The 20,759-nt window shown below is 42.0% G+C and overlaps 1 protein-coding gene across 1 annotated transcript in view; it reads right to left on the bottom strand.

The window, feature by feature from the left end:
* Window positions 1-244: 244 nt before the first annotated feature.
* Window positions 245-20,759, bottom strand: part of htr4 (5-hydroxytryptamine receptor 4) — a 62,630-nt gene continuing 42,115 nt past the window's right edge. Inside the window, exon 6 of the mRNA XM_076149250.1 lies at window positions 245-1,440. Coding sequence (XP_076005365.1) covers window positions 1,353-1,440 — 88 coding nt within the window. The 3' untranslated portion in view covers window positions 245-1,352. The remainder of the gene's footprint in view (window positions 1,441-20,759) is intronic.

Here is a 20,759-nt window from a genome sequence, read left to right as displayed (position 1 = left end):
GGGGTAGGAAAAATGTTAGGAGGAGACATTTCTAGACTTGGCACATAGAGGTAAATATGCTGTCTCCAGGAACAATATTGAGAACCAATGCATAAGGGGACATGACGTAGAAAGCCTCTGAGGAAATATTGAAGGAAATCAACTATGCTGTAATTAATAAAGGACAATGTTTACATGGATATGGATAGAATCAACCATCCAGCTGTAGTGTTCAGCTAGCTTGTCAGGACAAGCTTGTCCACTAGTTAATGTAAACCAAATCAAATAAGTTCTGGAACATGTTTGACTTTACAACCATGACATGTTGATTCAGTGGAATAAATGGCCTGGTCAGGACGAAGTGGGAGCAACACAACTTGGGTCCTTAATAACACAAAGACATAGGCTCATTGACTCAAAACATTTTTGGTCTATAAAAGGATTGGTTGAAGCACACACACGCAAGCACGCACGCGTGCACGCACACAGATGCAGTGCAAACAAATTCACGTTTGTGAAGGCATACATAGTGACAGTCAAGTGGCAGAACACAGTAATGCACATATTGCTCCAACATCATCGTAGTTCTTGTTGAATCATTCACTAACAGCCTTTATGAGTTGTGATCCTTCATCATACTGAAGCCTCCACCTCAATAATGCACTTCACTAGTTTGGGTTAAGGACTTAAGCAGCGTTGTGATCACCATTTTCTTTCAGCATTTGAGGTTTTATCACAAAATCAACCTAGGTTTGGCCACATTTAGGATAACCTGGATTTTACAAGGAACACCTTTCTATAATAAATCTATCATTCTGATTTTGTGACAATATATCAGAAAATAGGGACAATTACAATTACTTATCAGAGACAGTATGTTAATATGAAATAGCTTTGGCAACATTATTCACTTCTATAACCAGTGTTCTCTGTACTCACATCTCGTGCTGTCAAACTTAAGCCATTACCATTAGCTCATTCATCTATTTGGTCAGTCAAACCTGCAAGTTCTCCACGAGACAACCTGCACTTCACACAGACTGACCCGTGACTCTGAACATCTGAGGGGCTGACAAGCCCAACATAGTCACAGGCACAATCTGGGACGGTTGAACTAGACCAGCTCAGTCTGTGTGCATCTCCAAAGAGGAGAATTTGCATGGTAGTTTTATTCTGATCCAGTAGGTCCTTGCCCTTTTTAAGACCACAGATTGAGCTTCGAGGCCAGTATTGTCGGATCCTGTGAAATTCTAAAAAGGTTCTGGTTTGGGAGACCACAGCAGGTCCAGTTTATGATGGCATATTTGTAGATTCTGTGTTTGATTGAAGCACTGCGTCTGGTATTGGAGATGCGACAGATGAGTCGCCGTTGGTCACAAGCAGGACTCGTGGGACTCTGTGACGATGTGCAGGGATTTTTTTTCTTGCTCTGCGTGGCTCCCGTTGTGAAGGACAGAATACCTGGAAAAAAAAGAGATAAGAAAACATAAAAGTGTACACAACTGTTTGATTGAATGGACTTATCTAAACAATTTTAAGAGAGATCCAACAGAAGCAAATGGTGAAAAGATAATACACTGCACTGCAGGTACAGTGTCCTGGCAGCTGGAATAGTCATTAATATTTTAACGGAAATACACTCATACGTATGTTATATTCTTTTGTGTTTACATGCCAGCAAAATCTTTTTCATTTGACATTCTGAAGATTTTAGATCTGCATTTTATAATTTCATAAAGTTTTACTGCGCTGGTTTAAGAGCATTTCTATTAAGAATTCTAGGTTATACAATAACTGTTGTTTCAAGAACATTTCAATAACTATATACTATATACTGTACAAATCAAAAAAGTTAAAATACCATTATGCCAATGATCCTTCACTTAAGGTGGACCGACACCTCAACAAACTTTCATCCCTGGATCATGAACTGCAAAATCACAATCAATAGCTGCCTCGGTACCACCTGCAGCTAGTTGGTTTCCAAGCTGTTAAAATGCGGAAGGATAATTTACTTGGACAAATCATCATAACAGCCATCTGATGGAAAATTATTTCTCAGCGTTACCCAATGCATGCTTACTAAAAAACATATTAAGCAGTATAGAAACTTTATTGGGTCAAATAATTGGGTCAAGTCACCATGCAAACATGTTTACATCATAAAAATGAGCCACTAGTAATAAGCAAAAAAAGGGTCAAAGTCCAGTGTCCTGCCAAAACGGCCGTAATCTCAGAATAAAATGTTTAAAACACATTCTGTGGAAGACAGTTTTAAATGGGCTTTTTTAAATTATAGGATGATAAATTATGTAGAGCAGTGGTTTCCAAAGTGGGGGGGTGCAGAGCTATTGCAGGGGGGGCGCGGGATTGGAAAAGGAGCAATATGAATAAGTACCGCCTCAGGTAAATGAATGAGTCCCCCCACGCCCCAGTCAGACCGATCAGCAGGTCTGATTGGGTGAAGAGCGAGACGTATGGGGGGGCGCAAAAACATTCTGATCTATAATAGGGGGGCCCTGCAGAAAAAGTCTGGGAATCACTGATCACAATTTGTGCAAGCTGTATCTATGTTATGGTCCAATCGAAAGTCACATCAGTAATCAGCCATGATCACAAGCAACTGTAGATCATTATACACACGTGCAAGCATATGTTTGTATGTGTTATCCTGACTTTTGACTTGTAGCTAAAAAGTCACTTTGCAAGTGTATCCTGCTCTGACTTTGAAGTTTATTACTGTGTGTGTGACGATGATGATTTGGGTATCTCTTTGACAGTGTGACACAAGGTGCTGCCACTGCATTGAAATATTGCAATTAATCAATCAATCAGACAGTAATAGTAATATTTATTCCTCTTTCAGAAATTGCAATGATGGGTGTCGACAGACAAACCAAGAAGCTGAGTGGCCAGAAGCTAGGTAGGAAAGTTAAAAACTATCCCTAATGAACCAAAGTGCTTAGTTAGTCGAGCCTATTGGCATATTTAGGACCAATGTTCCCTCAAATTTTTCATGTATCTGGGCATACACACAAGCTCCCTGAGCACACTGAGGACCACTGTGAGCAACATCATATGGGGGGGTGCTGTCCGGGGGGGGGGGGGGGGGGGGGGAGTGCTGTCCGCGATCGTCACGTAGCGTAAGTGAACCATATCGTATCATTGGCTGGACACCTGTCACTCACTGAGTTACATTGCAAAATGGTACAGAAAAAAAGGTTATTGGTCTAATTAATTTACAGTTTATATTGATATTTTCTTGTGCGCTGAGAATGTGCGAGCAGTGCGCGATTGCGCAGGCGCGCAGCTTAGAGGGAACATTGTTTAGGAACATATAGCACTTGGGTCTATTAATAAAATATTCAATTACAAGTGTCAAAGTTCTTCACCAGTCCAAACCAAACCAAACCAAATACAAAAGAAACAGAGACACCTATCAAAGGCCTTCGTGTATAAACACGATTTAAGACTTTTGATACTGTTTGGAATTTTCGAAACGTGAACCACGCTGGTTCAAACTATAATCCAGGGGGATATATGACCACTAACTAGAGGCGGAGTGTATTAAAGTTAGCAAAATAATTAAAATGTAGTTAAAGAAGAAAAAGCTTACATCACAACTTTCCATTAATGCATTCATTTATTTTGTTTTGAAAATGGTTGGCAGCACATTCTCATAACAGCAGCCTCAGATTGCTTCCTAGTCAGGATAGTGATCCCTCACAGCCAGCCCTCTATAAATAAGGGAAAGAGGGGATGGGACTATTTCAAGCATTCCACTCAGTGGGAGCAGTGATGCTGCGCTTTGGACTTAAGGATGGCTGGCAGGGCAGGAGTAAGTTTGGTGGTTGAGATGCGAAGGACGTCACAGAGATGGCTGTCGGTCATTGCGGTTGTCAATCTATTTTCGTTTAGAGTTAACATCGAAAATGTTTGCTCAGCCGAACATCTCATCATTCTTTTTGCATGGCGCCTCAAGCGAAGAAACTTGTCCTTTCCAAGCTCAGTTGAAATCGGGTAGGGAGAGAAGCTGATGTTGATTCTGCAGAGAATTATCACACTGCAATTCTATAGGTTGCAATTGCAGACTAACTTCCACTTCTGGATCCATCAGGAAGGGAGTCGAGAACAGCGTCACTTCTCAAAAGTCTTGGAATTGCTGACAAAATTCTGTCATGACAGATGTTTGGGTTTCAGCAGAATGCTTGGCCTTTGGAAAGGCAAATTTGATTTTAGGGGAAGTGCGTGACATTGAAATTCTCTGTGGTAGAGCCCTTGTGCTCGAATTATGTTGACAGTTTTCACAACAGTGTTCATCACATCGCCAAGCTGGCACAGAGGGCTTCTTGGTGGGTGATACAAAGTATTTAAACAGCCTCACCTCCGCTCTCAGCTCACACACACCGTGAGGTGTCTGGCATGTGATGGTGGCATTGACTTCTATGAAAAAATATTCACTTTCCCACCGTGTCTGAAATTTCCTGCACTCACGTGCTATGTTGCATTTCTTTGGTTCTGTCAGTTTTGGTCACCAGTAGTAACAGTAGCTTCAACTAGAGGTCAAACTAAGATGTGTGGGCCATATTCCATTATATTTTAAGAATTTGCTGCAGGCCAATTAAAAATGGACCACGGGCCGGAGTTTGGACACCCCTACCTTAACTGATAACACTATAATGACATGATAAGTGCACATCTATGTCATGAGTTAATTTTGCTTAAATCAGCATTTATTTGTAAGCTTTTTAAACTGGCAATTCCACATTAACAAATGCATATAGTGCAAATGTACATAGTGCATTTCCGACTTAATACTGAATAAACACAAAACTGATACATAACTTCAGCTAATATATTCAAGCAATTCTAAGCTGACAAAAACCTTAGAAGAAGCAGAATAAAACATAAACCTGACATGGAAACTAATGAGCAGTCTAAAGCAAATTGGTACAGGCATTGAGATACAACAAATATACATGGGTCATTACCATTAAGCAAACACAGTGATTCTCAGAGGATGAGACACATTCGGGGGTCTCATTTGTATAGTCTAGCTTCAAATTACATTACATTTCAAGCAGACGCTTTTATCCAAAGCGACTTACATTACATTACCACCCATTACAGAGGGGGGAGCAATTGAGGGTTTGGTGACTTGCTCAGGGGCACCTCGGCTAGGGACTCAAACCAGCGACCCTCCGGTTCCCAAGCGAAAGCCCTACCCACTGAGCTACTGCCGCCCATTGTGATGAATTACAATGAGAAGACTGCAAACCTGTGCTGTATAGAAACAGCCAATATGTGTGTATGTATACATAAATGTGTGTGTGGCAGTGTACAGATGTGTCTGTGTGTCTGAGTGGGTAAAAAGAACGTGCATGTGAGTGTGCATGCTACATGTGGCATTAAAGAGGCCTGACTGTAGGCTAAAACTATTGCGAGGCTTTAACACAAACACTCTGACCAAAGACACTTCCTGCTGTCAAACTGGGCATGAAATTTATCTTTCAGGCAGCTGTAGACACTTAGGGCTTTTCAGAAGGAATCTAGCTATAAGATTCTCACCAAAACAGAGCCCAGAACTGCTGCCACATTGCAGTGTTAAACCCTATACCAGACTGTCCGCGGTTGTGTAGTTATTGCAGTATCGCCATCGACATATTGACTTTTCACGGTAAAACACATCACAGAGACAGAATTCTAACTGCAGGGTTAGTGTGTCAGTAGTTCAGGCTGCCAGGTTGCTGATTTAGGTGTCTCCAATGACAGGGGCTTGAATTTCTACATTGCATGAGCAGAGGTGTTCTTCATCCTTTCTAAAGAAGAGCAATTTTTGGGTGGACTGTCACTTATGTTCTAGATGCAGATACTCATTAATATATTTACATCCCACTCATAAGGGATCAATTTAGATGCTTAATGGAGTTCTCAAATTGACGTGATCACAACTAATATTCATCTCACAAAAGGCCAACATATTTTACCTGTATGTAGTTTATACTAATCCTGGTGTGGCCATCCTAATGTTAAATGTGTTTCAAAGTGTACATCTGTCCACCTTTCCTACTGTCCAGTCTGCAGAAGGAGACACATTGGCAAACACCTGCACAGCTCAACTCTGAATGCAATTCAATTTCCCCACTGATTCATTGACTTAAGTAGTCCCACTTATGCTGTGCACTTTAGATGCAAATTCTGAATTGAGTCCTCTGCATTTATACCTTGCATCAACAGTTTTTTTACTATTATCCAAATAACATATTCAGAAACAAACGGTACATTAATTCACCGTGCAAGTGGAGGCCATAGGGAACCCCTTTTAGACATGAATCTTGTGAAAGCTAATTACATTACAAATAGTTGTTCAGTTACACGCCTTTGGGAATGACAAAATGACAGTGTGTAAGTTTTTTTAAAACAAATTCTACTGTAGTATGGCTTCATTGCACCCTGTGTTTGAAGCCAGCTAAGCCAGCAGGCCCAATTGGCAGAGTGGGGGACAAGAAAATAGAGATTTATTTAATGCGACCAGCAAAGAGGCTTCCAGAGTGTTTTAACACATTGATATTTGGGTTTCTGCATTGACAAAGTGTGTTAGCAAAACTTTACATCTGTTTTATAGTTTACTCTGGACAGATTGATATCCCTGAAGTTTAACTGATGTGGTGTTTTACTGTGATGATTTTTTTTTAGCAGTGTAGTGTCCCCACACAACATATCATATAAATGACTTTACCTGATTCTGATGTAGGCAATTGTCTTCGACTTTGGGGGGGAAATACCCAGCCATTCGTGGAGAGGGAATTGCCTCTCCCGAAGTTTCTTTCTTTTTTCCTTATCCATTTAGGTTTTCTCAGGAGTTTTTCCTCGTCTTCCTTGAGAGCTTTGGGATGGGTCGGGAATTTTCCTGATGTTGTGGGTCTGTAAAGCCCTTTGAGACATTGTATGTGATATTTGGCTATGCAAATAAACTTGCCTTGACATAACTATGCCAAGTGCTGGTAAAATTGGGAGAGCTCCTGAGTGGATTTGCCCCGATCAGTGGCACTGATGTTCCTCCGGTGTGCAGCAATGGTCCTCTTTTCATTCACCACTTTTTCTTTATTTAACAGTCCGGTCATTGGAGCTGATTAAGTTTCCCAGACAATGTTTTCCCACTCCAGTAACTTTCATTTGTGTTCCTACTGCTGAGACCACCCCAAATAATGTTCCAAGAATATTGAAGCGACCTTGCTGTTATGTTTGTGTTGGATGCAAGACACTGTGTTCGGATGTTCTATGTTTTCCTATGATGTGCATCTACAGTGAATGTGTCATGCATGTGAGTGGCATTCGGGCGGGGATGTGTGTGTGTGTGTGTGTGTGCCTGGGAGTGAGTGAGGCTGCGGAGGTTCCGAGAGTTGGCTGGTGAGGGTTGTCGGTATTAAGAGTGAGTTTTGGCGCGGTTATTGCCGACAGTAACTTGTGTTATTAGTTCAATAAACACGACATCCTACTGTTGACCCTCGTCTATCCTTTTGTCGTCCTGCGGATGCTACATTGGTGTCAGAAGTAAAAACTATGGAGTTTCTCTGCTCTCCGCTAGCATCGGCTAGCACAAACAACTAATTGTACACAGCAGCCAACAGCTACCATAAAAGCACAGCAGGGCATGACCGGTGCTCGCCTGAAAGTCAAGGAGGAAGTTATGGACAGTGAGTACGCTGCACAGCGAGGCGTGAGAGTGACTTTGAACGTACTGCGGAGCACAGAGCTCGTCAGTCCCATGTAAAAACACCAGGGTACTCCGGTAAGGCGGACTGGGAGGCATTTCATGTACAGTTTGAACTGTTCGCGCAGCCTGGTCAGAGGATACCAAAGCACTCCATCTGGCCCTGTGCCTTACAGATGATGCCTTAACATACCTGTTGGTGCTTAGCCCTGCTGAAAGAAGTGACTATGGGGCATTGGTCGGGGCTCTACGGCGGCGTTTTGGACAGTGTGACCAGCCTGGTGATCTGGCAAGCAGGCAAAGCTGCAACAACGGGCCGCTTTGTGTGCTAGCTAGTGACATTGAGACCCTAACAAGGAGAGCACATGCCCGCTGAGGGTGGAGCGAGCTAGCAAGAGACCAGTTCATCCGGGCCATAACCTGGTACAGACACAGTTGGCACGCCCCCACCGCAACACTGATGAGACCCGACGTTGTGCCAGCGGGGTCACAGTTGGAACAGACTGTAGTGAAGCTGAGAACAGTGACTGGTGAGCTAGCCCCCATGCTTGGAATAGGGGTAGTGACTATGCAGGTGGGGGGACTATCAGTGGACTGTAAGGTGTGGGTCGCACCAGTGCAAGACCCCTGCATATTGGGTCTGGATTACCTGCGGGCCGCACAGTGTGTGATAGACCTGGGGAAGAGCACGTTGGCTTTTCCTGGGGGCCCCACAGTTGAAATAGTGCACCCTGCACAGGCTCCAAGACCACAACAGACAACTTCGAGAGCGGCAGAGGAACATTGGAGGCCAGACCCCTCACCCCAAGCTTCCCCTCTTGTTGCCCTGCCCCCTGTCCCCAGGCTGGCAGCAGTCAGGGAGCTGTGGACGCGCAGCTGTGTCATCCTGGATCCCAGCCAGCAGGAGGAGCTGTGGCAAGTGCTGCTGGAGTTTAGGGACATTTTTGCACTGACAGAGGAAGAAGTGGGTCTGACTCACCTGGTGCAGCACGAGATAGACACCACTGATGCCCAGCCCATCAAGATGCATCCTCGCCGCTTCCCCCTGGCGCATCAGGCAGGCGCTGACAGCACGATCGACGAGATGCTGAAGGCTGGCATCATTGAGCCCTCTGTCAGCCCCATAGGCATCTGGTGTTGTGATGGTCCAAAAGAAGAAAAGCTCGCGCAGAAGAGGAACGAGACCTCAAGCATAGTGTAGGTGGGCCGTTCTGCAGGGAGGTGCAGGTGGATGACTCAACTCAATGGAGAGCACAGCAGGAGCAGGATGTTGATCTGCAACCAGTGCTGCGGTGGGTGGAGGCAGGACAAAAGCCACAATGGAAACAAGGTGTCTGCATGTTCGCCTGCCACCAGTGGACTGTGGGAAAAGTTTGGGGCCCTAAGAGTGAAAGATGGAGTTCTCCAGAGAGCGTGGAAAGAGCCGTCTACAGTGGAGGAGAGGTGGCAGGTGGTAGTCCCCAGGGCCCTGAGAGAGACCGTGTTAAAAGCATATCATGGAGCTGTTGGAGCAGGACATTTTGGAGTGTCTAAAACCGGTCGTCGGATCCAGCAAAGTTTCTACTGGGGCCAACTCAGGAGAGACGTTGAGGACTTTTGCTGCCTTGCCGACCTCAGCAGCAGGCGGTGGGGGCACCAATGGAAAGAGTGCCAGCGCACATTTTGGGCCCATTTCCCGGCACAGACAAGGGGATCCGTTATGTCCTGGTCGCAATGGACTATTTTACAAAGTGGCCAGAGGCTTACGCTATGCCCGACCAGGAGGCTCAGGCGGTTGCTGATGCGCTGGTAGAGGGGATGTTTGCACGTTTCGGGACAGCCGAGGTCATCCACAGCGACCAGGGGAGAAAGGGGTGTTAGACTCCTCCAGCCAGAGGGGCAATCTACCAAAAGTACTGTATGTACTGTATGTGGATTTCACCACTCAACACAATCACACCTGCTGGAATGAACGATGACTTTAGTTTCAAATGCTTCTTCTTCCTCAGTTCCAAAATGTGGAAACAGAGTGTATAACACATTACCCATAACCTCAGTTAAGACTGTTAAATTGTATTGGTTTTACCATACCATACCATTTTACCATCAACACCTGCCAACTCTTGAATATAAATGACATGACCGTGCTCTGAAGGCATGACCAGATAAAACTGGTGAAATTGAGATAAATCAACTTTTCCATGACGTTCTGTGTGTTTGCTACCTTTTTACCTTTAACTTTGGAATTATGATTTTGGTACAAAACCACAAATAAAATCCTGGGAAGGCTTATCCTTACAAGATCTTACAACTTACACACCAGTCTTAACGAAAACATTCAGGCATATGTATCCTATTATGGACCAACATGCTTTACCTCGGCTAGGCCAAGCAGTCCTCTGATTTCAACTTTTTTGACATTATGAAGCCATTATAAAGCTAAAAGGATCTGAAGCCTCAAGATCTTTTGTTTTCTCTCCACCCACTCTAATCCCACACACAGGCTTTTCTCTCTCCACTTCTTGTGATTATACCACTCAGAGTATCTCTGCCTGGAGTACAATTATTGATCATCACAATCAGAGAGCCTCTCTTGTTTTCTGTTGCTCACTGCTAGGGGCTCTGTTTCTGTTCAGGTCATCAACTACCAAGAAAATAAGTGGCCCATTTCAGCCAGAACCACCTGCTGCGTTTCTCATGAAAAGAGACAATTGAGGAGGGGGTCAGGATGGCGGCAAGGGTGCTACAAACAAAAGATTTTAAATTGAATAGAGAATACACCATACATAGAAGGGACTTAAACAAACATATCAGAGAGAAGTAAGAAATGGAATTAATAGGATTCCTTCTCTACATGACATACATGACCCGTTGGCAAATTAACTTTTGAGACGAAGGATGCCAGATGAGGAAATGCATCTAAATGACTGCTCACGTATCTATATCATGACCACTGGGCATCAACAGAAATAATGAGGTTGCAGGAAGGAGTGTCAGAAATTCATTTCCAGAGTTGAGCTGCTGTTTTGTATCAAATGGTGCTAGTTCAGGTAATTCCTGCCTCCTGTACACTGCCCTGAGGGTGCATTCCAGGCACGACCAACTGGTTGGAGACCATGGTGTAGAACCAGAAAACACAGGAGGGAGTTTACTGCCTATCCCAAATGGCCTTGAAACTGATCTTGGAAAGCGAGGAAGTACGAGGCTGGACAGAGGAAATTCTGGAATACTTTTCTTAGCATGCTGCCTCCACCAGGCCCACACACGGATAAGATGTAGAGCAGGGGTGGGGAACCTTATTCCTATCAAGGGCCATTTTGATTTTTACATAATCCCTCAGGGGCCATATTAAATTATTGAACACGAAACTTCTGTTGAAATATTTAAGACATGCAGTTCACAGCGTATTTTTATGGCCTTTTAACTTAATTGAAATAACATCAGGATCATGAGCGTTTATTTCATGTTTTTAGCCAATTTTAAATGTATCCATGTTATTGTTTCTTATCTTTTAATGCTCTCCATTTTGAGGAATCTGTTCCTGCTGGTTTAATATTCACTGATGTTTTTTAGCAGCATTTCATATTGTGAAAGGTGATATATAAAGAAAAATATTAACTTTAATTATTATTCTTAATTATTATAACCTTTATTATATCAGACAAACTTAATGCGATGGCGAACTGATTCTCCTTGGTGAGGCGTCTGATGTCAGGTGGCTACTCACAGCTGGTTGTCCAGGTTTGGGTCAGTCAGTCTTGAGCGGAGCCCAGTCTTTGCAAGAGTCAGTTTTGAAAACAACTGCTCAAAGCGATAGGTTGTCCAAAACAGCCCAAACAGTGATGCAGACTTCAGTGCATGTCTCCCCAGAAATGGAAACTCCTTTTGGTGCTTTTCAAGTCCTGGAACCTCTCTCCAAAGGCCTGAGTTTTTCATCAGCAAATTCAGATGTCACAGCTGGCTTTTGTTCTTGCAGAGTAGGAAAGTGTACAGTGATTCCCTTTTCCAGTTGCACTTGCCACAGCTTGAGCTTAGCTTCAGATGATTTCACATTTGAGAAAAGAGAGCTGAGAAGCTGGTTAGGACCTTGGAGCTTGGCATTCAGCTCTGAGAGGTACTTGGTAATGTCCACCATGAAAGCCAAATCACACAACTTTATCCAAGTGTGCTTGTCCTTTCAGTTCCTTCAGTTTAGCATGTTTCAAGCTGTGATGACGCTTGAGGTTAACTTTTTTTCATAACAGCGAGCACATCCCCACAAACTCAATCGCTGATGGCAGGTACGACATGCGATGACAGTCTGTTGTGTTCAATGACTCTTATCTTGACCTGGAAAAACCGACATCTGCCCGTTTTATCCCAAGGTGAATTAATTTCTCTCTGGAAAGTAAGTATTTAAATCTAAAATATTTAAGTAGATTTTTTTGTGTGTGTTTATGTATTGTCTCACGGGCCGGATCAAATGGCCTCACAGGCCGTATACAGTTTCCCACCCCTGCAGGAGAGGGTGAAAGGTTGGACATATTCAACATTTTGTCATAATTAGATTAAAATTCAAGGATGACTGTGCATGTAAACGTAAGGACTGCACTCATCTGACCTCAAAGGGTGCCAGGGTCAGCAACTTGAAATATTCGGATCACCCAAAATGGAACACATTTATTAAGCCGAATCTCCCCATTTGGACTAATAATAAGTTTCTTGGTAAAAGTAAAATTTGTGAAGAATTACTAGAGTAAATCATGGAAGGCAGTGTCTACTTTTCTTCTGATCTAGATCGAGAAATATTAAGAAGGGTGTGTAAACTGCAAAAAATGTCCATATCTTATCAAGTATTTTTTATTAGTATAGGGAAATTATTTTAATGCAAACTATCATGGGCGATATAAAACAATACGGGACAGCTGATCGGTGTAACGTGGGGGTGTGGGGGATGGGGGGGTGGGTGGGGGGGAGACGATATAAAACAATACGAACGCTCATTCTCCTGGAGCGAGACAAAGAAGTATCGCCTCATTCATTTACCTGAGGCGGTACTTATTCATATTGCATATTGCATATTCCGATCCCGCGCCGCGCCCCCCCTGCAGTAGCCCCCACTTTGGGAACCACTGCCTTACATGCGTACCTGGACTGCTACCCTAACTACCTGCATGAACTGCTGCCCCAGGAGACAGGATTCACAACAAGGAATACATTATATTGTGCTTATATCGTTCTGTCTCTCTCTTACATGTTATTTCCTAATGCATGTTTGTGTAAGCTGCTTTGCATGGTTTATTGCACCTTTGTATAATCCCACTGGAAGTTCCGATTGCACACCCAATAAGACAATAAGAAAATCTTGATGCTAATATACATATAGAATATACTGCTATATTTAGTTTTTTGTGTCAGAGTATATCCATCCATCCATCATATGTCCATTTCCCATTGCTAATCTAGCTCTGGGTCACAGAGACAGCATGCCCAACAAAGTGGCACTGATTCCTGTCTCTACCCCTGTCCCCCTGCTCAAGATGTTCCTAAGTCAAATGGGATAGGTAATTCATACAACATTATTCCCGTGTCTTCCCCAGTGTTCTCCTCCCAGTTGGATGTGATTGGAACACCTCCCCAGGGAATCGACCAGCAGCCTAATTAGATGCCCGAGCTAACTCTGTTGGCTCATTTGAGGAGCAGTGGTTCTACTCCAATCTCCCACCTAATAGCCAAACACCTTACTATGTCCCTAAAAGTCGGGACACACAGCAGAGGAAACCAATTTCAACTGAGCTCACCGATTTCAGGCACTATTCAAATCATGGCCATAGGTAAGAGTTGAAACAGATTAACCAAGAAAGAGTTTTGCCTTGAGGCTCAGATCTCATTTATCCATGACAGTTGCAGCAGATGCAGCATGTGAAGAATTACTAGAGTAAATCATGGAAGGCAGTGTCTACTTTTCTTCTGATCTAGATCGAGAAATATTAAGAAGACTAAGACTTTGACTTTCATGTGATTAAACTTTGCTGGCTAATTTTCTTCCTCTTCCTGCTTATCAGGTTGGCCAGAAAGCATTAGGGATTTTTCACCAGGGCTAAAGAACTCTAGTCTGGACTGGGCAAACAAAAAAAGAGAGATGTGAAAACTGGAACCCCCAAAAGAGCTGATAAAACATTCAGGGAGAGGGCGACATTCATTCATTTATTCATTCATTCTCCATTACCACCGCAGGGTGGTGACATGTAGGATGTAATGCCCACATCCATCCTCTCCCCATGCAGGGGCCTGTACTTAGCTAGCCCCTTAATGTCGCTTTGTAGTCCATGCCACTGGACTTTCAATCTTATCCACGTTTGGTAACTCTACAAAGCCAAACATTTATAAAAGAAGACACTTTAAGCTACATGACGCCACTTTCATGTCACTGGCCTGCAGGTTTCTGTCCTTTTTGGGATTAAAAGAAAGAGAGATTTCAACAAGATGTGCTTTTTTCTTATGCCAGAATTGCTGCGGACATTGTGTCAATCCCATTTCATACAGGCAATATATCAGCTTTCCAAACCAGTATAGTTATTATCAAAATGAAATGTCAAATGTGGACCTGCACTTGCACCTTTTTTCTTCTTTGCTGTGGGTGTTACACGCATTCCTGGAAACTAAACTTGTTCATAGTCTGACCTGCAGCACTGAGTTGAGTAGAAACACTGAACCATTTATTCTGTTTGTCTCAGCTCATTAAAGCAGGCTTTACCACTGAGGCATGAGCACAGGCTGGAATACACAGATCAGAGCTGTGTCAAATGAACCACACACAGATGCACGACTGTGTCTGCATCCATCTGTGAGTGTGTGAAACTCCTCACAGATTCTTCCTCAATAGGATACTGCAGTACAAAAACACTCACACATACGGTTGCCTACATGTAAAGGTTAAAAAAGGTGATGGTTTATGAACAGCATGTGTGTGTTAAGAATAAGATACTATTCTTGTGCATTACACTGTAATGCTGGCTTGCAGACGTTCAAAGGTTTGATTATTTCTGGATGACTGAAATGCAGCATTCCTTGTCTGATTGCTTACATGGCTGAAATAATGTTTGTGTGTGTGCAGATGAGGTGTGTGTAAACTGCAAAAAATGTCCATATCTTATCAAGTATTTTTTATTAGTATAGGGAAATTATTTGAATGCAAACTATCATGGGCGATATAAAACAATACGGGACAGCTGATCGGTGTAACGTGGGGGTGTGGGGGATGGGGGGGTGGGTGGGGGGGAGACGATATAAAACAATACGAACGCTCATTCTCCTGGAGCGAGACAAAAAAGTATCGCCTCATTCATTTACCTGAGGCGGTACTTATTCATATTGCATATTGCATATTCCGATCCCGTGCTGCGCCCCCCCTGCAGTAGCCCCCACTTTGGGAACCACTGCCTTACATGCGTACCTGGACTGCTACCCTAACTACCTGCATGAACTGCTGCCCCAGGAGACAGGATTCACAACAAGGAATACATTATATTGTGCTTATATCGTTCTGTCTCTCTCTTACATGTTATTTCCTAATGCATGTTTGTGTAAACTGCTTTGCATGGTTCATTGCACCTTTGTATAATCCCACTGGAAGTTCCGATTGCACACCCCAGGAGGGGGAATCGCTCTTGGAATTGCCCTTTTTCGTCTTTATACATTGAGGTTTTCCCTGGAGTTTCACCTCGTCTTCCTGGAGAGCTTTGGGCAGGGCCAGGAATTTTCCTGATATTGTGGGTCTGTGAAGCCGTTTGAGGTATTGTATGTGATATTGGGCTGTAGAAATAAAGTTGACTTGACTTTACAAAGTCACTGTACTAGCAAGCTAGCTTGTGTGTTGTGTAGCTAGGAAAACTACAACAAAGACAAACACAAACACCAACAAAGAGAAAGATAAGCGGGCACAGACTCAGTGCAGCTGCTTGTTACTGTGAGGTGACTGGGAGTGCTAACCATCCAGACACAGTAACACTCCCACATATCTTGAAGACTATTTTATATTACTTCCTTCCTTGGATAGGCCTAAATAATCTCAAATCAAGAACCGTGGACTTTCTTAAATTACTATTTTGAATCTGACTGTGTATGACAGACACATGCTCATGGTTTTAGTTGCTTAATCTCAAATCCAGACAAAGACACCCTCTGTATGGGTAGACAGAGAAACAGTGCTATGGTCTTCTCTTTCCTTGCAGTAATCACACATCTCCAAGCCAAGATTTTACTAAAATGTCTTGGCTTAGTTCATTAATATATGCATATGTTTCATTTTTCTTTCCGTAGTTGGCTCTACAGGCCAGATTTTCCAAGCATTTTGCTGGGCTTTAACAATTCATAATGTTTTGCCCGTCTAGCAATATCAGCATTTCTATTTTTTCCCGGTTTTACATTTTTTAGGAGTAGTCGTTTGAAGGGTGTTGGGAGTTAATTGGACAAAAGAAATCCCTTATGATTACTTCTGACTTTCATCTACTTGAAAAAGCACGATGGCACTTGAAGTGGGAGTCCAATTTTCTTTGGTGTCACAACAACATGGCAGAACCAATGGAATCATATCAAATTAAAAAGTAAACATGAAAAATAAAATTAGGACTTATTGAACCGAGACGCTTAATTAAAGGTGTCATTGTGACGCACACTGATGTAAAATAAAATGAGAGAGAGAGAAAAACAGAGAGAGTGAGAGAGAGACAGGGAGAGCTTTTAATGAAATTGAATTCACATCACCAAATTTTGCGTGACCTGCACATGTTCATGGAGAGACAAGATGCCAGGATAATGGACACATGAGGTGACATAAATAGAGGCAGTGCATTCAAATAATTCTTTTGTGCCTGTGCTTATTTACATAATCATGGTAAATCCTCCTCTAGATTGAAAACATGCGGCTGCCCAGATTTTTGCATCCTGGATGGTTATTTATGTCATGCTTTGTAAATCTACCCCTTTGTTGTCCAACATTTCCAAAACTCAACCAGAATAGCAGTACTGATTAAACAAAGTATCACATTTCCAAATGTTTCCATCATTTACACTCACGTGCAACACTGTTACATGTGCAAACGTCCCTCACTGAATGCTTTTGGAACACAGAGAAACTGAGTTCTTTTGGGCTAATTTGGGGCTAATTTGTTAATTTATTGGACCACATTTCATTGGGAAATAGTGTAACTGTCACTCAACCAAATCCCATGGCTGTATAGTGTTTAGATTTTGCATTTATCATGAGAAATGTGTCTTATTTTAGCTTGTGGACAATGAATTTGTTTTTTAACAATCTTTTTGAAAATAAAAGTTTCATTATTGATGACAATAAGAACATCTTACTGCTAATATACATATAGAATATACTGCTATATTTGTTTTTGTGTCAGAGTATATCCATCCATCCATCATATGTCCATTTCCCATTGCTAATCTAGCTCTGGGTCACAGAGACAGCATGCCCAACAAAGTGGCACTGATTCCTGTCTCTACCCCTGTCCCCCCGCTCAAGATGTTCCTAAGTCAAATGGGATAGGTAATTCATACAACATTATTCCGTGTCTTCCCCAGTGTTCTCCTCCCAGTTGGATGTGATTGGAACACCTCCCCAGGGAATCGACCAGCAGCCTAATTAGATGCCCGAGCTAACTCTGTTGGCTCATTTGAGGAGCAGTGGTTCTACTCCAATCTCCCACCTAATAGCCAAACACCTTACTATGTCCCTAAGAGTCGGGACACCCAGCAGAGGAAACCAATTTCAACTGAGCTCACCGATTTCAGTCACTATTCAAATCATGGCCATAGGTAAGAGTTGAAACAGATTAACCAAGAAAGAGTTTTGCCTTGAGGCTCAGATCTCATTTATCCATAACAGTTGCAGCAGATGCAGCATGTCACTGTAGATGCCACACTAATATACAGTACCAAAGGATCTCAGACTCATCATCCCCACCTTCACACATGAACAAAGAACTGATATACTTTATTTGAGTATTTTCCATGGTAAAGTTGCATGACTGCCTTGTCATATTTTTCACAAAAAATACCATGCGGCTGCAATGCTGATCCACCGAATCAATCAGTTGATTGTTGTTTAATACATTCACAGTTTACAGCAAACAAACTGACTAACTAACAAACTGACTGAGCAACAGAACAAGTAACAAGCTGAAATCAGAAAGCCAATCTGTCCAACAAATGACACTGCTGTCTAGTTTGTTTACATTGGTGACACCGTAACATGCGGTGATGTAAGCAGGCGAATTTGACAATGAATGCAGAACATAGCCCCAATGAAAGGCAACAAATATAATATTTTCATGAGGAAGTGTGTGTGTGTGTGTCTCATGCGGTGTGAGCGTGTCTGCCAAGCACACAGCAACTTTTCACGGGAGTTTCCGGCTGCTAGCAGGCTACGAACAGAGAAGGTAAAGGAGCTCCATAAGAGTGAAGTGAAGAGGATTTACTCCAGCAGACACCACACACTCTCACTCTCTCATCTCACTAACATCAGGAAAGACTGAATGCCTGTGAATTACGGATGATATGGGAACTGCAGTGGATTCCGAGAATTGTGAAGCGAAATTGTGACAGTGATATGTGGACAGACATAAATGTGAAAATATGAAAGGAAAAGTAAAATAAGTAATGACTTGGATTAATTTTCTATTAGATTAATATGATGTGAATTTATCAGTGTAAGCTTGACACTTAAAATGTATACAGAAAAAAACTCATGTTGCTGAATCTAAGTGCTTTTTGATACAAAATGTTAGTGTTGCATTGTGTAAATGTTCACACAAAAGATGTTAATTCAGCTGGTTTGGGTAGAGAATCAGCCAAGAGAATAAATGTCACCAATAATGTAAAACACGAGTTGCTTTAGATTCATAAATGATCTCAGACAAGGACTTAAAAAAACTGTGCATCATGAGAGTAGAGGAAACGAGTTAAGGTGCGAGAGCAAGGGACAGCAAGAGTCAGTAATATGTGTATAAACAAAAAGAAGACACGACAAGACAAGAGAAGACAAGAGAAGAGCATACAGTGAAATCCTTCTTTCTTCTTCTTCTATACAGACATGTTACATGTCCGCCCTGAAATCATCTACTTCGGAGAAAATTAAAGAAAAATTACAGAAATGGCAGTTGTCTGTCAAGTTTCCATGATGATCCATCGACTACTCAATTACTGATAACATAAAAACGTTCAAGTGTGCAGATATAAGATTTTATTGGCATTTAAATTAAAAGGGACTCTTCAAACTCGTTTGTGTCTTGATTTTATGTTCCTACACTTGATTATTTTCAATGTGCTAATCTAGAAATAACCAAGTTATGTGATTTAGAATGTTATATTTTTCATTTTCACAGTGGGGATGCTGAATTGGACTGTTGTGATGACACTGGCTAATGAAGAAATGTCCTTTATACACAAGTACCAGCTGCATATAAGTGGTTTATCTATATTAAGTAAATATATATATACAGTGTAAACATTTATATTGTGTGTAAAAATATAAAAAAATGATCTCCAAAATATCCTACAACTGTATGCACAATGTCATGTACAATATTTGCTTCAATAAAAACAAATTGCAGAAAAAAAAACACAGCAAAACTGTATGTGTCTGTATCAGTTTGTAGAAGAGTAAAGCTTGGATTCATTGGCAGGTGGGAAACCATGTTGGCGGTTAATTTGGTTGCTTCAGATCACAAATAAATAAATAAAAGGGATTGCATGGGATTGAGCTAAAGACAATTTATATTTCTGAGTTGTGAGATTTTTACACTACAATGGAGGGATTTAGCTGGTGGGCAGGGGGATACCAGAAGGACGGATGTGTGTGGGTTTCATATAAAGTTCTAAATAATAGATTACATATAGGACACACCATCCTAACACACCTACCTGTATACCTTGTAACTGTGTGATTGTGTGCCTAATCCCAAACCTCTGCCTTATCATAATGTAAAACTGAAACAGCTATGTTATCAATTCCAACATACAGATCCATGCAGCCATAAACACACATGAAACCCCCGTATGTATAACAGCTGCAAATTGCCTCTTCCAGCAAAAGGCAGTATGAAAGATATTCCAAAGTAATTCTGTTCTCTGTGGAACTATTCTTTATGGCTTCAGCACTCACCAAACAACAGCTGAACACACACAAAGGAACACTTAAAATTGTGGAAAATGAGAGAAAACACATGCAAACTAATAACAGACACACAAACAAGCGCACACATGAAGAGTGAGCAATAACCACACAAGCACACAGACAAGACTAAAATGCAGTATGTAAATATGACGTAAGAAACATGCACACAGACTTGCACTTTCCAAACACACATACACACCAATGCTTTAGCATGCCAAACACACATTAATCGAATTCTACTCTTCCACCAGTTTCCTTTCAAAACAACAAGAAAAGGAGAGTCAATGTTGCTCTGCCTTTGCACGTTGAAAGCCAAAGAAAAACACAAAAGGCAGACCCATCCATAGTCACGCAGGATTTCAGGCGGCTGGTTAGTTGAGTGCATACAGCAGTACCATTTGAAGAGCTATGATAACTTTGATTCCCTTATAGCTCTGAAAATGGCGCTGAAATCTGCAACAATTGAAGTCCAAAAATCCACCCAGAGGGAAATGATCATGTGGACTCAATAGCCGCAATTTTAACTGCAAAATTGTTGCTTTACAGTTGGAAAGAAAATCGTAAACAGTCAAATGTCATAGACAGGCACAGATCATTGTGTTTACCATCTAGTGTTACACAAAAAAGGCATGAGATTTTGTAATCGCAAAAGGTTCCCATCTAGATTTTGTGAATGTTTAATAAAAAATAAAAAATAAACGAAAAAATAAACGTAAAAAAACAAAAACGTATCAGCTTGTTTCCATCAAGTAGGGTTGTGTAATGAATAAGAAAGCAAACGGTGGGAAGAGGACATAGACAGACCCAGAAATCACAAGATGTATTTCTTTCTTACATGACCTAGGAACACCTTGGTATCCCCCAAAAGGTGCTGAACTATGCGGCTGGGAAGGATGAAATCTGAGCTACTTTGGTTGTCAT

The sequence above is a fragment of the Genypterus blacodes genome, unplaced genomic scaffold (genome assembly GCF_046128005.1).
Source record: "Genypterus blacodes isolate CSIRO-AG114 ecotype Tasmania unplaced genomic scaffold, CSIRO-AGI_Gbla_v1 ptg000044l_1, whole genome shotgun sequence".
Lineage (NCBI taxonomy): Eukaryota > Metazoa > Chordata > Actinopteri > Ophidiiformes > Ophidiidae > Genypterus > Genypterus blacodes.
The sequence above is the reverse complement of the archived record's forward strand: the minus strand, read 5'-3'. Positions and strand labels throughout refer to the sequence as shown.